At 58.9% G+C, this 11,455-nt stretch overlaps 1 protein-coding gene across 1 annotated transcript in view; it reads left to right on the forward strand.

Moving 5' to 3' along the window:
• Window positions 1-7,178, forward strand: part of PAPD5 (PAP associated domain containing 5) — a 24,384-nt gene extending 17,206 nt beyond the window's left edge. The window contains exons 7-12 of the mRNA XM_006777046.2: window positions 177-390; window positions 1,657-1,783; window positions 1,867-1,970; window positions 2,062-2,249; window positions 3,475-3,639; window positions 4,650-7,178. Coding sequence (XP_006777109.1) covers window positions 177-390; window positions 1,657-1,783; window positions 1,867-1,970; window positions 2,062-2,249; window positions 3,475-3,639; window positions 4,650-4,826 — 975 coding nt within the window. The 3' untranslated portion in view covers window positions 4,827-7,178. The remainder of the gene's footprint in view (window positions 1-176; window positions 391-1,656; window positions 1,784-1,866; window positions 1,971-2,061; window positions 2,250-3,474; window positions 3,640-4,649) is intronic.
• The last annotated feature ends 4,277 nt before the right edge of the window (window positions 7,179-11,455 follow it).

The following is an 11,455-nucleotide window of genomic DNA, read 5'->3' on the forward strand; positions in this document are numbered from 1 at the left end:
GCCGTCCGCCCAGCCTCCCAGCGGCCCAGCGCTCTGCCCGGGAGGCGGGGTGTGTGTCGCAGCTGCGAGACCAGAAGCGGGCAGTGCTGGGGGTAGAAGTCAGATGTCATGTGTCACCCCCCGGAGAAGTCAGAGGACGTGCAACGTAACTTCTTTTCTTCTCCTTCTGGTTGTAGTTACATCCCAGGGAAGATGCTTGCATCCCCAACACAAACTATGGTGTTCTCTTGATAGAGTTTTTTGAATTATATGGACGGCACTTCAATTATTTAAAGACTGGCATCCGGATAAAGGATGGGGGTTCATATGTGGCCAAAGATGAAGTTCAGAAGAACATGCTGGATGGCTACAGGCCGTCGATGCTCTACATCGAGGATCCTTTACAGCCAGGTACTGAGATTAGGGAATCCGTGGGCGGGCGGGGGAGGGGCGCGGCGTGGTCACCGTGTGGCGGTTGGCACTGTTCCCACAAAACATTCAGGATCAGCTTCTAATGTGGACATTTTCTGTTCATCAGAATACTTCATGTGCAGATATAGGAAAGTCAGCACACGCCAGCGGAAACACATGAACACACACACACACACACACACACACACACACACCAGAAAACACGCTGCAGACCCTGGGCGAGTGGGGAGTGGTGTGGGTGGAAGTGGGTGTGGCTGGGGGGGTCTGGTCTCCATTCTGACAGCCACTTGTCTCCTTTCTCGTCTCCTCATCACCCAATTCCAGGCTGTTGCCAACCAGGGCTTTTATTTTTTAGTTTAATGGACGGTGACATCATTAGCAGCCACATGGGTTTCGGGGGCACAGTTCTGCAGGCCATCACTGCACGTGGCGCTGTTCACCCCGGTGCCGTCTCCTTCCAGCACCGATTACCCCTTGACCCTTGACCTGCTCCGGCCTCCTCTCCCCGGGCTGTGGGCTGTCCCCCGGCTTCAGCGCGAGGCCTCGAGTCCTGGGGCCGTGGCCCAGTAACAGACTCCCGAGCGGAGTGAGCGATGGGTTCAGAGGCGGCTGGTCTTCCTTGAGCTTCCCCTCCCGTCGGTTGTGCGTGGCCTGCACGCTGCCCCAGCATCGGGCGGTGGGAGGGAAGAAGGGTGGTCCCCCCACCCCTGTGCTCCCGGGGCTGCGTGCTCATCGTCTCCTAGGTCCCTGGGCAGCGGGGCCTCCTGGTGTGGCTGAAGCTCCGCTGTCCTGCACTGTCGTCTCGGGCACTGCGCTCGCCTGTCCTGGGGCGTGAGCTCTGACAGGGCGGGCGGGAGGGAGGGAAGTTGTGGCCTCGGCCTTTGCCGGCTGCCTGGGCATCTCGTGACTGAAGAGTCCCGTGTGTTTCCTCCTTGAGGAGCCGTCTGTGGGACCTGCTCTGCAGAAAGACTGTCGGCGCCACGGCCTTGCGGTGCGGGGCTCCTGACCCCGTGGGCGGTGCTCACAGGCTGGGAGGACAGGAGTGTGTCGCCCGGGCTCTCGCAGGAGAAACCGGCGGGTCCTGTTTGCAGGAAGCCTGTGGGGTGGTGCCTGGCAGGCCGGGTTCTAACTGCTCAGTCGGGACGTCCACACCGGGTCCCAGGGCAGCTCTGTGGGGCCCGATCGCCCGCATGGCAGGCAGAGCCCCGAGGAGCGGTGGCCCCTCTGACCTGCCCCTCTCCCCAGGCAATGACGTCGGGAGGAGCTCGTATGGAGCCATGCAGGTGAAGCAGGCCTTCGACTACGCCTACGTGGTGCTGAGCCACGCTGTGTCGCCCATCGCCAAGCACTACCCCAACAACGAGACGGAGAGGTAACGCGCCCCCCCCCCTCGCGGCAGGCCCCCCGGAGGACGGGTTCCGGCCTCAGGCTCACCCCCTCTCCTCCCGCCCGCAGCATCCTGGGCAGGATCATCAGGGTGACGGACGAGGTGGCCACCTACCGGGACTGGATCTCCAAGCAGTGGGGCTTGCCGAGCCGGCCTGAGCCCTCGTGCAACGGTGAGTCCCGCGCCGTCGCCGCTGTCCCCACCCGCTGTCCCCCGGGGCGTGACTCGGGGAAGACACGTTTCCCACTCTCCGCCCCTTGCAGGAAACGGCGTCACCCTGATGGTGGAGCCCCCGCAGCTGGAGAAATGTCACAGGAGCCTCTCGGGCGAGAGCGACGCCCTCGGGAAATGCAGGGGCAAGACCGCAGAGCCGCTCAGCAAGCACTCTTCCAACTCCTCGTCGGGCCCCGTGTCCTCGTCGTCCGCCACGCAGTCCAGCTCCAGCGACGTGGTGAGTACGGGGCGCGGGCGGGGGCCGCTCACTGCGTTGTCACTGGGGAATCTCAGGCGTTCACGCTGCTTCTCGCTGTCGCGTTACCATCGACAAGCTCCCCGCACGCGTGCACGCACGTCCGTGCCCCTGCCCGGGCCCCACCGCGCACATGGCGCTTGCCCCTCCCGCACGCAGTGGGTACGAAGCGGGGCTCCCTTCCTGCCGCTTCCCTGACAGGCTCCTGGGGGAGGTCACTGGGCGCCCCGAGTGCTGCATGCCCCCCGTTAGCCAGAGCACAGGGTGGTCCCAGTGTTGCTTCTGACATGAGATGGACACATAGGGAATCTCGTACAGTCACGGAGTTTTTACGAATGCGTGCACACGAGAACCCAGCCCTCACGAGAGGGGGGAGAGGCAGCGTCCCCCGAGACGCCATCAGCCAGTCCCACCCCCACCCCACCCAGGGGTCCCCGTGGGCGTCTAAGGCGGTGGCCGCCGCTGTCGGCATCCGCAGGTGGAGCGCGTGCGTCGCTCTGCGAGGCCCCTCCCTCAGATGCTTCGGAGCCCCCTGGTGGGATGTTACCGGCCCGGCTGTAAGGCCAGGTGCACGCTGAGAACGTCTGATTCCCTCCAGTGCACTCGGTGCTGGACAGCCGTCACCAGCTGGTCCCGACACAGTCCCTCACCCACGCAGGCCTGTCGGCGTCTCGCGTCCCCTCCCACCCCCGGCAGCCTGCTCTGCTCTCCGCCTTTCCCGGGGGACTTTGGGGATCACTCCCGCAGCTCCCCTGCCCCTCGGGTTGATGCAGTTTATGGCACTGAGACCCGAGACGGCCCCCCAGTGCTGCATGTGGGCCTGGGGAGGCGGGAGGCAGAGGGCTTGAATGCGGGAAGGACGCCGTTTCCCTGCCGACAGCGCCTGCACGGCATAGGGGGGCGCTAAGCCTCACGGGCGGAGCTGACCTGGGTGCTGGGAGGGCCACGCCGAGCGAGGCGACTCAGACACAGGGGTGGAGGCAGACGTGCCCGGGCGGGAGGAGCGAACAGACACCCTCTGGGGAAATGAGCCGCTTTCGGTGTCGGAGGAAAACTTAACCACTGCTCTTCGTAAAGTCCTCTGTGCGCGTCCTTCAGTTCCCAGATGTTTACACTGGCCCCGGGAGCACTTAGCTGGAATGGGTTTCTTTTTGAACGTTGACTAAGTTACTCACATGCCACATTGTACCCGTGCGGCCTGTGTCAGGACTCCGACGCCACGCCGTGCAAAGCCCCGAAGCAGCTGCTCTGCCGTCCGTCCCCTGGGAGCCGAGTGGGGTCGCAGGAGGTGGCCGTGGAGGCCTCGCCGGCGGGGGGGAAGGTGCAGAGCGCCCCGGCCCCCGCCACACCCAGCAGCGCCAGCAAGTCACAGGTGTGTGAGCACGCTTCTCACTGAGCGGCCAGTGCGGAGCATGTCGTCCCTTACATGTCAGTTACACGTGTGTGTCACTGAGCGTTTAGTGCAGCGCAGGTCCAGCTTCTTACATGCCAGTTACACGTGTGTCACTGTGAGCAGGCAGTGCAGAGTATGTTGTCCCTTACATGACAGTTACATGTGTGCATCGTCATTCCTTACATGTCAGTTACACGTGTGCATCACGGAGCATTCAGTGCAGCGCAGGTCCAGCTTCTTACATGCCAGTTACACGTGTACGGCGTGGGTTTGCAGGGGACTCAGGTTAGAGAGCTAACCTGCTTGGTTCTAAGAGCTTGCACTGCACGACGGGCTTCTAGTGACAGGGCCCGGGACACAGACCTCCGGGCGTCCCGTCCCGGTCCTGGTGCGATGCCGGGCCCGCCGCCCTCACCCCAGACTCAGCAGAGAGGCCGCAGTGGCTGTAAAGGGTCTCCTTGCACCTGAGTCTCTGCAGGGGCAGCTTGGAGTGACCGGTGGCCGCGGGCGCACCTGGGAATAGCGGGCCCTGGGATGTGTTCATGGCCGATGCAGGTGCCTGGGCTGAAATGGGCAGTGTTTGGCATCAGCTTTCACTTACAAAGGCCTCAGAGCGCCTCTATTTTAAGCTGTTTTGTTGCCTGAAGTTGTATCATCATGGGCACGGCACCTGATGGGGGAGAAGCCATTTGCTCCCGGCCCGGCCTGAGGCCATCCCACCTCTCCCCGCGCTGACCTGCAGGTCCTTCACCAGCCCGGCCTCAGGCCCGGGCCCCGCGGGGCCACTTCTGTGGCGTCCTGGCTGGCAGGCTCCTGGGAGGAGTGCGCCCACCTGCTCTGCGGGGAGGGCAGGGTCTTCGCTCGGCACCCCAGGGACAGAGCGCCAGTTCCGGAGCTCGGGGAGAGCCCTGGCTTGAGAGCTCCCGGGGTGGGGGGAGCCGTGCGGGCGCCTCATGGTACTGACGTCTCTGCCCGCTTCCTTCCCGCAGCACGGACCCGCCCGGCTCTTCCGTTCTTCCAGCAAAGGCTTCCCAGGTACAGCTCCCACCAGCCATGGTGTCCTGGTGGCAAACAAGCCGCATCCAGGCAAACCCACTAACCAGTGCTTCCAAGGCAAGCGGAGGAAGCACAAGAGGGACGCCCCGCTCGCCGACCTCTGTAGGTAGTCGGCGGGGCCACGGACGCCTGTGTGTGCGGTGACCTCACGCCCGGACAGCGGCCCGGGCCTCCCGGGACCGTTCAGGAGCCTGGCGCCAGCCACGTGTTGATTGAGCAACTGTGTGTTTTCCCGGCTCGTCACGGACGGATCACGAAGACTGACGGCGGCAAAAGCAAAACGCACGCCAGCAGGGCAGGCTGCTCGTTTGACCAGTCATTTGCTACAACAGGGTCGTTTCGGGTTCCAAGCCTGAATGTAAAGTAGGTCTGTTTCTCTGGCTTCATGCAGAGCCAGGGAGCAGGTGGGGGGCTGGGGGAGGACGGGGAGGAGAACAGGCCTCATAGGAAGCCCAGATTCCCAGGAGGAAGTGGTCTGTGCATGTGTTTTTTAAATATTTTTGCATATATTTACCATTTTATTGTGTGTATATATAGATGACCACATAGGAAATTGATATTTGTAATAGTGGATTTGTTAAGACTTTTTACATAACATTACTGTTTAAATTGTAAACAGATTTTTCTCAGGATTAGTTTGCAAAATAATCTGAATTGTCATCCTAACACCCACGCGTAGGGACGTGACTCGCTCTCGCACTCGACTCTCTGCGTTGAATGACCTAGTGGGGCCCCCACGACCGGCCGCGCGAGCACGTCTCCTCCCTCGAGTAAAGGTTTTTATGGTGGCAAATGACATTGATTTTATTTTGTACAAACGAATATATATCCGTACTATGTACTTTTGTGTAAACACTGAACAGCTCGCTCATCTCCGAATATGAACTGGCACCCGCTCCCATCGTGCTGTCGGCTGGGCGGTGGGCAGGTATGAGATTCCATGTTTGTTTCCTCTGCGGGTTTTTTTTAACTTGTGATCGGGCGAGAGGCCACCTGTCCGTCCCCCACCTGCCGCGCGAGCCCCGGCTGCGGACTCTGCACGCGGCGCCTCCCACCCGGGCTCTGTGCCTGCCTGTCTCTCATCTCTTATCTCTTTTTTAAAGTTGATGCCCCCGTGGGAGGGAATACCTACCTGTAAACAGCTTTAAGGAAATCACACGGACAGAAGCTGTTTTCTTACATCCACCTGATGCTTTGGTATTGTCGATCTCTCCAAACGAAATGGTCTTTGAGAATGGTCTGTTTTGTATCGCCTCACGAAGACCAAATACTTCTTGTCCTCCCAGTCTCCCGCCTCCTCCCATGGGGTTGTTATCTTGAATTAAAACGTTTTTAAACATTGGCTTCTTTCAGTCACACTGTACATGTCGGTGGTGGTCAGCTTCGGGTGCAAACAAGATGTATATTCTGTCACACGTTGAGTTTGGGAATATTTACTGTGATCAAATGAATGTACGTGAAATTTTGAAATCGCTGTCTGTAGGTGGAAGCGCTCATGTCTAGCATCAGTGTGTGTGGCTCTGTCCATGACAGCCATGTCTGAGATGAGATTGTTTTATGTATACATATATACACACGTGTGAAGGACTGTCGGTTTTTAGGAGTTTCTTTTATACGCACTAATGAAATACTGAAGACCAGTCAGACCATGAACGGACACTGAGTGCAACGTCTTATAAAGAAAATAACGCGAAAGTCAGACCAGAACCGATGTCATCCCTGAAACCAACCATTTCCAACGTGTTTGTTGTTTTAATTCACAACTGGAAAACGTGTTCTGGAACTGGGGACTCCAACCTCGTGCGAACCACGTGACTTTCGCTGTGCTGTGACCTTGACAATGTTTGAAATTTGAAGGTGCCCATTTGATTCCGATCAGGGTTTTTATCAAGGGTGTCGAGCTGCTGTTTGTTCTTCGAAACTAGTTTTGTCATGACCTGTCGTGTGCATAATCACAGTATTTATTTCCTAGGACTGTTGCGAATGTGTAGACTCCGGTTTACCGCCAAGGGAACAATTATTTATACAATAAAATGGAATCCAGTGTTAGCTGCCCACTGCGGACCCTCAGCACCTGGGAGACCCGTGTGCCGTCGGCCGCACTGGGTTCTCGGAGAGCCTCGCCCTCGTCGTCGACCGTGAACGTCCTCTGGGGTGCGGACGGGCGTGCCCCACAAGCATGCGATTGTTTGCAAGGTGGTGATCGCGGGAAGATAATCTTGATTCCGTTGGGAATCTTAGGTTTTCGTACATTTATTGGGAAAATCGTTTTTCCTGGACTGCTGACGTTTCTTTTTGGTAAACAGTATCTTTCTAAAAGAGAGAGAGAAAGCATGGAGAACCTGAGGGTGTGCATTTCCTCCAACGACCAGCACTGTTCTCGTGAATACTGTGTACCTGGCAGCGAACGGCGTCGGCGCTGTTCCTTGTTCCATCGAAGTAAAAGACTTTGCAGACGCTCACTTCGCCTGCTCGTTTATTCTGCGGCCTCCCGTCCGTGCGTGCGACTCCCCCTTTCCCTCCTCCGAGTCTTGATACTAAAGACTTGGCAGACCCACCAGGTGTGTGTCCCTCAGGGAGATAGCCGCCCACACCCACGAGCCACGGCCTGCCTTTGCCGGCCGTTCCGCCGGCAGCCGTGTGTGTGCATGTGTGTGCCCGGTCCGTGTCGATGCTCCTTAAAGCGTCATCAGAAACATGTACATGCTGGTTGTTGGAGGTGCCGTGGTCAGAGGCGTCCGCCCAGACCCAGCGATTCTGTGTGGATGGGAAGGTCGGGCGTTCTCCCGGCTGGAGGTGTCTGTGCAGGCCCTGGGTTCAGTGCGTGTCTCGCTCGGAGAGGTGGCCCGTGGCTTCCGGCTCTCGCTTGGACCAGGGACCGGCTGGCGTCACACGTAGCCACCGTGCCGTCCGGTCTTCAGGATTAAGGATCCCACTGTACGTCCGTCCTGTCGCGAGTGTGTCTTACTGTTTCCGCATCTGGAATCTCCATTAACATTTAGGTTCTGTGCTTGGGCTCAGACAGAGCGTGGGCGGCAGGGAAAGTGTTAACAGCCCCCCTTTGGCGCCTCGGATCCCCACGTGTGTTCTTCCCGTCCCCTCCCCCACGCAGTGCTGTGTGTGAGCTGTGTTTGCCGTGCCCTGTGGACGAGACTTTGGGGATTCCAGGCTGTGGGCAGGTCAGGAGAGTATGACCGCTGTGAGCAGCAGACCTGATGTTAAAAAATATTTTTACTGATTACAGAGAGGAAGGGAGAGTGAGAGAGAGAGAAACATCAATGATGAGAGAGAATCATGGATCGGCCGCCTACTGCACGCCCCACACGGGGTTGAGCCCGCAACCTGGGTCTGTGCCCTCACCGGGAATCAAACTGGTGACCTGGTTCAGGGGTTGACGCTCAGCCGCTGAGCCACACCGGCCGGGCAGGACGCGGTATGGCTGTGACGTGCTCACGGCCATGACCTCCCCTGTGAGGGGGTGTGGCTGTCAAGGTCACTCTGTAAAACTCCCTAGAGCTTTGCTAGTATTTTTGTCAGTGATGAGGACATCATGTCAGTTTTGATAGTAATCTGGAGCTTTGTCCCTTCCATCCTAGCATGCTGTTGGTTTCTTTCTTTTTTACGTGGTAGAGCTGTTTCTTTCAATATATTTTTTATTGATTTCAGAGAGGAAAGGAGAGGGAGAGAGAGAGAAACATCTGTGGTGAGAGAGAACCATTGATCGGCTGCCTCCTGCACGCCCCACACTGGGCATCAAGCCCGCAACCCGGGCCTGTGCCCTTGACTGGAATCGAACCCAGGACCCTTCAGTCCACAGGCTGAAGCTGTATCCACCGAGCCACACCGGCAGGGCACGCTGTTGGTTTCTCAGTGTGTTAGTCACTCATCAGGAATTTTGGTGGGAAATGGATGGCCTCTCAGTTAACTTTTCAGAAGGTAGATGCTGGCTATGAAAACGGCGCTGCCAGTCCAGCCGGGACCGACACCGACGGCCCACGATGACGGCCGGGAGAGCTGATCCCGCCGGCTCCCGCGCCCACTGCCCTGCCCGCCGGGGCCGGGGGCAGCCTTCCCACGGGGCGCCTGTGAGCAAAGCGTCCGCTATACGGCTCTGTGACACTTACCTGAGGAGGAACGTTACGTGTCACAGCTACGCTTCCTCCCGATTCCCCTCGTGCGCTGTTCACGAGGAGATGCCACGTTCAGTGGAGACCCACAGGCCTGAGCGTGCCTGCAGGTGCCTTCCCGGCCTCAACACCGCAAGGCGAAGGCCCTGCGTTCTGTCAGGACGTGGCGGGCAGAATCCGTGTTCACGTTTATGAACACGTTAGCATGCTGCTTGGTGCTCAGCACGACAAGCCAGGTCCTAGTGTGACGTCACTCATGTGGCACAGAAACTCGGCCGTGTCCTCGTGGGCCGTGTCCTCGTGAGGCGTGTCCTTGTGAGGCGTGTCCTTGTGGGCCATGTCCCCGTGAGGCGTGTCCTCGTGAGGCGTGTCCTTGTGGGCCGTGTCCGCGTGAGGCGTGTCCTCGTGGGCCGTGTCCGCGTGAGGCGTGTCCTCGTGGGCCATGTCCCCGTGAGGCGTGTCCTCATGGGCCGTGTCCCCGTGAGGCGTGTCCTCGTGGGCCGTGTCCTCGTGAAGCGTGTCCTCGTGAGGCGTGTCCTCGTGAGGCGTGTTGACTTTGCACCTGAGGCCCCGTCTCTTCATCAGAGATAATGAGCTCAATGAATTGGATGTTGACAGAATTATTAACCAGGAGAATTGCCTAGAAACGGGCCTGTTTGCTATCGAGAGTCAAATATTTACTCCAGTGCGGTTCCGAGTTGATAAGCGGCTCGTGTTTGGCTTGCTCTTTCCTGGCACGTTTTTTTCCCTCTTAAGCTCTCGGCCTTTGCATTTGCGGCTGAAGTCTGTGCTGTCAGGTTGAACCTGGCCCATCGCCCACCAGCGGAAGGAGATGGCGCTGCGGAGAGAGGGTGCCCAGGGGGTGGAGGGGGTGTACCCCTGTGCTGGTTACGGACTGGGGGTGCCCCCTGGTTTGATGGGAGAAATGCCGGGATGTCGCAGGAGCAGGTGATAGACAGCAAGGGGGTCAGGTGGCCGCCACCTGCGCGTTTCGCCGAGCGTTGCTGGGCATTTGCACATCCTCTTCCGTTTAACTTAAGTCCGTGAGTTCCCTGTGGCCATGGCTCCCTCTCCCACAGCAGCCGGATGCCAGCGAGGTCTCCGCCAGGCCGGCAGTCTGGTGAATTCATTAGGTGTGTTGGTTTATCTTTTTTTTATTTTTTTAAATATATATTTGTATTGATTTCAGAGAGGAAGGGAGAGGGAGAGATACATCAATGATGAGAGAGAATCATGGATCTGCTGCCCCCTGCCCACCCCACACTGGGGATCGAGCCCATAACCTGGGCCTGTGCCCTGACCGGGAATCGAACCCTGACCTCCTGGTTCATAGGTCGATGCTCAACCCCTGAGCCACACCGGCCAGGCTGGAGTCTTGGTTTATCCTAAAGGTGCTGATGTAAAGGGCAGCTGTGGAGTAAAACTGGCCGTTACCTGGACGGTGGGTGTGGGTCGGGGGAGGCCTGGGGAAGGCTGTTCGGACCTGTCTCCCGTGGACAAGGCAGGGGCACCTCTGAGATGAGAGAGAGATGCTTGGTGGTCGGCGCCTTCCCTGCGTGTAGCTGCCCTCCCCGTCCAGGCCGGGTTCCACCCACGCGCTTTCCCATGTCCCGTCAGTAGTGCGTCTGGTTACGCTCGCCTGCGGCGTCTCTTTGTCCCTCCACGGAGCCCCGAGGTTCAAGACCCCCTCTCTGATTTCCACAGAGGGCGCCCAGGGGTCCCTTGGTAACATGAGTCTTGCAAGCCCTGTCGCCCCAGGGAACCCAAAGGCCCGCCCCAGGCCTCCGTTGTCCCTGTGAGAGCACGGGCTCTCGCACGCACCTGCTGGCGGGGCGGGAGGGGGCGGCCGGGGTCCCGGACGGAAGGCGCGGTAGGCTTCCTAGATGCGATGCGTTAGAGGCGTGGCGAGCCCGTGTCTGTGTGTAATAACCTCTTGTTTATTTCCTCCGATCAGCGTTGCCTTCTGTGCTCAGAAGCGCGGACTCCTGGGAGGTGCTGGAGGTTTGAGTCGTCTCGCGAGCGCCCCAGTCTTGTCTAGTTACCGCTGCCGAGGCGCGAAGGAGTTTACCAGAAAAAGCAAAAAGAGATTTGATACAAACGATTTACGAAATCCCCACACGTCCCGAGGTCCGGCACCCCGGGCACCGGGGATCAAAACTGAGAAACAAACTGAATAGTTTTCTGAGAAACATGTGGTAGAGATGGGAGAGTTTGTTCCCTTTATCTCGGCCAAGAGAGGCCCCACTGAGGCTGGTTGCTCTGTTATGTCTTCAAGATGCCCATCGTTTGCCTTGAAAATTTTATAAATCGCATTTCTACGCCCCGCTGCCCGCCAGGGCTCGCCCCGCTCACGCCTCATCAGCCCACTTCAATAAAGGCTCTGTGCTCTCCTCCACCTTCACAGCCTCTGGTCCGAGCCTGTCTGTGACGCCTGAACGGCTGCTTTTCCCTAATTCGTCTGGTCATTCCCGGGACAGCCCCCGCGTGGGCAGGAGAGCTTTTCCCGACAGCAAGGGCCCAGCTGCGGGCGTTCCCCTCGTGCCTCCGGGAGTGGCGTGGGGTGCCTGTGCCCTCCTGCCCAGCCAGGTCCTGGGCGAAGGCAGGCGTTGGCC

The sequence above is a fragment of the Myotis davidii genome, unplaced genomic scaffold, assembly GCF_000327345.1.
Source record: "Myotis davidii unplaced genomic scaffold, ASM32734v1 scaffold328, whole genome shotgun sequence".
NCBI lineage: Eukaryota > Metazoa > Chordata > Mammalia > Chiroptera > Vespertilionidae > Myotis > Myotis davidii.